Raw genomic sequence first — 3,807 nt, 5'->3', positions numbered from 1 at the left:
TGCCAGTTCTGACTCCGGAAATTCTGAGAAATCTTGGAATTGAGCTTGGAGTGGGCTCTGTGTGGGAAGGAAATGGAGATCAGTGGAGATGTGAAACCCTAGGGTCTTCTCTCTGAAACTGCTATTTGTTCCAGGCGGACGGGTCTGTGTGGTCTGGAGATCAGATGTAATTCTCAGGGAATCCAAAGCTCCATGTAGACAGTGACAATCCTCTGTGACTCATCTGTGGGGTATCCTGGAGTGTTGCTAACATCACAGTCCTATTATGGTTACACAGTTGCTCGGTTTTTCCTCCCAATGGGAGAGGGGGTCAAGGGCTGTGACGGCACCGGTGGGTGGGGACTGGATGTACCCTTTCTGTCCCTCAGTAGACTCCGTCCCTCAGAAACCACTCTGTGACTGGTGGGTGTCACCAGGGTACTAGCTGTAAGTAAGATCATTCATTTGCTTTACCCACTGGGTGTGAAAATAAGCTTTCCTCACACTACTGACATTCATATGACTTCACCCCTATGCAAATCGTATGACGGTAAGTAAGCTAATTATGGAGACGGAAGCTTTTCCGACACTCGACATTTATATGGTTCCTCCTGTGTGAATTTTTTGATGGGTACTAAGTTGTCCACTGTCACGGAAGCTTTTCCCACACTCCAGGCATTTATATGGTTTCTCTCCTGTGTGAATCCTTTGATGGGAAGAAAGTTTTACATTACTACTTAAGCTTTTCCCACACTCCAGGCAGGTATATGGTTTCTCCCCTGTATGAACTCTTTGATGGTAAGTAAGACCATTATTCGAACTGAACCTTTTCCCACACTCCAGGCATTTATATGGTTTCTCCTCCATGTGAATTCTTTGATGGGAAGTAAGACTATCTCTCCGCCTGAAGTTTTTCCCACACTCCAGACATTTATACGGTTTCTCTCCTGTATGGATCGTTTGATGGGAAGAAAGTCTTGCATTATTTCTGAAGCTTTTCCCACACTCCAGGCATTTATATGGTTTTTCCCCTGTATGCATTCTTTGATGGTAAGTAAGAGTGTCATTCCGACTGAAGCTTTTCCCACACTCCAGGCACTTATATGATTTCTCCCCTGTGTGAATCCTTTGATGGAAAGAAAGTGTTGCATTACTACTGAAGCTTTTCCCACACTCCAGACATGTATGTGGTTTCTCTGTGTGAATTCTTTGATGGATAGTAAGAGTGCCATTCCAACGGAAGCTTTTCCCACACTCCAGGTATTGATATGGTTTCTCCCCTGTGTGAATCCTTTGATGGGAAGAAAGTTTTGCATTACTACTGAAGCTTTTCCCACACTCCAGGCATTTATATGGTTCTTCCCTTGTGTGAATTCTTTGATGGATAGTAAGAGTGCCATTACGACTGAAACATTTCTCACACTCCAGGCACTTATACGGTTTCTCCCCTGTGTGAATGATTTGATGGGAAGTAAGACTGTCATTCCAACGGAAGCTTTTCCCACACTCCAGGCATTGATATGGTTTTTCCCCTGTGTGAATCCTTTGATGGGAAGAAAGTGTTGCATTAGTACAGAAGCTTTTCCCACACTCCAGGCATTTAAATGGTTCTTCCCTTGTGTGAATTCTTTGATGGATAGTAAGAGTGCCATTACGACTGAAACTTTTCCCACACTCCAGGCACTTATACGGTTTCTCCCCTGTGTGAATGATTTGATGGGAAGTAAGACTGTCATTCCAACGGAAGCTTTCCCCACACTCCAGGCATTGATATGGTTTCTCCCCTGTGTGAATCCTTTGATGGGAAGAAAGTGTTGCATTACTACTGAAGCTTTTCCCACACTCCAGGCATTTAAATGGTTCTTCCCTTGTGTGAATTCTTTGATGGATAGTAAGAGTGCCATTACGACTGAAACTTTTCCCACACTCCAGGCACTTATAGGGTTTCTCCCCTGTGTGAATGATATGATGGGAAGTAAGACTGTCATTCCAACGGAAGCTTTTCCCACACTCCAGGCATTGATATGGTTTCTCCCCTGTGTGAATTCTTCGATGGACAGTAAGTCTGCGATTATTTCTGAAGCTTTTCCCACACTCCAGGCATTTGTATGGTTTCTCCCCTGTGTGAATCCTTTGATGGGAAGAAAGATTTGCATTATTACTGAAGCTTTTCCCACACTCCAGACATTTATGTGGTTTCTCCCCTGTGTGAATTCTTTGATGGACTTTTAGGTATCCACTATCGCTGAAGCTTTTCCCACACTCCAGGCATTTATATGGTTCTTCCCTTGTGTGAATTCTTTGATGGGAAGTAAGAGTCTCATTCCGACTGAAGCTTTTCCCACACTCCATGCATTTATATGGTTTCTCCCCTGTGTGAATTCTTTGATGGGAAGTAAGGTCTGCACTCCTACTGAAGCTTTTCCCACACTCCAGGCATTTATAAGGTTTCTCCCCTGTATGAATTCTTTGATGGGAAGAAAGTTTTGCATTATTACTGAAGCTTTTCCCACACTCCAGACATTTATGTCGTTTTTGTGTGTGAATTCTTTGATGGATATTAAGAGTGCCATTACGACTGAAACTTTTCCCACACTCCAGGCATGAATATGGTTTCTCCCCTGTGTGAATTCTTTGATGGACAGTAAGGCTTCGACGCTCACTGAAGCTCTTTCCACACACCAGGCATTTATATGGTTTCTCCCCTGTATGAATCCTTTGATGGACAGTTAGGTATCTACTCTTCCTAAAGCTTTTCTTACACTCCAAGCATGTATATGGTTTCCCCCCACTGTGAATTATTTGATGGGAAGTAAGGTCTGCACTCCTACTGAAGCTTTTCCCACACTCCAGGCATTTATATGGTTCTTCCCTTGTGTGAGTTCTTTGATGGGAAGTAAGAGTATCATTCCGACTGAAGCTTTTCCCACACTCCATGCATTTATATGGTTTCTCCCCTGTGTGAATTCTTTGGTGGGAAATTAGGTGTCCACTCCTTCTGAAGCTCTTCCCGCACTCCATGCATTTATATGGTTTCTCCCCTGTATGAATTCTTTGATGGATGGCAAATTTTCCTCTCAGTCGGAAGCTTTCCCCACACTCCAGGCATTTATATACTTTTTTTCTGGTACAGGTGTTTTGTTGAATTTTAATAGCTGATTTTTCAGTAAAATTTCCCGTCCTTGCAATGCGCTCACTCCTCTTGCCTCCTTGGTATATTTTTTCCTGTACAGAGTGGTCGCCCTGTAAAAGACTGGAATTATTCCTCCCTTTACGTGAATGTTTTTCCTCCTTCTTCCTCAGAGCATCATAATGTTCAACCTTCTCTTTCATGTCTGAATACATATCAGCTTTCTCCCTCAAGGGGTGATCTTTTCCTTTGCTTGCTGACTCCCAAACATCTCCTGCTGAAAGAAATGGGAACCTGGTGTCATGATATGACAGTTTCCACAAATATCTAATTTCAAATCCAGTAGCACCTTAGAAACCAACAAGAGTTTCTGGCTATAAGCTTTCCAGACTGAAGGCTCCTTTCATAGAATCATAGAGTTGGAAGGGACCACCAGGGTCATCTATTCCAACCCCCTGCACAATGCAGGAAATTCACAACTACCACCCCCCACAGATACACCCAATGACCCCTGCTCCATGTCCAGAGGATGGCCAAGATGCCCTCCCTCTTATGAACTGTCTAAGGTCATAGAATCAGCATTGCTGACAGATGGCCATCCAGTCTCTGCTTAAAAACCTCTAGGGAAGGAGAGCTTATGTCAGTGAGGGCATCCAGTCAGGCCCCGGTTCTAACAAGATGGCTCCTCACTACAACAA

General features: G+C 43.8%; 1 protein-coding gene across 1 annotated transcript; it reads right to left on the bottom strand.

Moving 5' to 3' along the window:
* Nucleotides 1-712: 712 nt before the first annotated feature.
* LOC130482888 (zinc finger protein 845-like) lies at nt 713-2,919 on the bottom strand (the record flags this gene model as incomplete). The annotated part of the gene is made up of 3 exons (XM_056855802.1): nt 713-759; nt 843-2,507; nt 2,841-2,919. Coding segments are annotated over 3 exons (1,791 nt in total), but the record flags the coding sequence as incomplete, so codon positions are not given.
* Between the last annotated feature and the right edge of the window lie 888 nt (nt 2,920-3,807).

This window comes from Euleptes europaea, chromosome 1 (assembly GCF_029931775.1).
Source record: "Euleptes europaea isolate rEulEur1 chromosome 1, rEulEur1.hap1, whole genome shotgun sequence".
Lineage (NCBI taxonomy): Eukaryota > Metazoa > Chordata > Lepidosauria > Squamata > Sphaerodactylidae > Euleptes > Euleptes europaea.
This window is presented reverse-complemented; position numbering and strand designations above follow the sequence as displayed.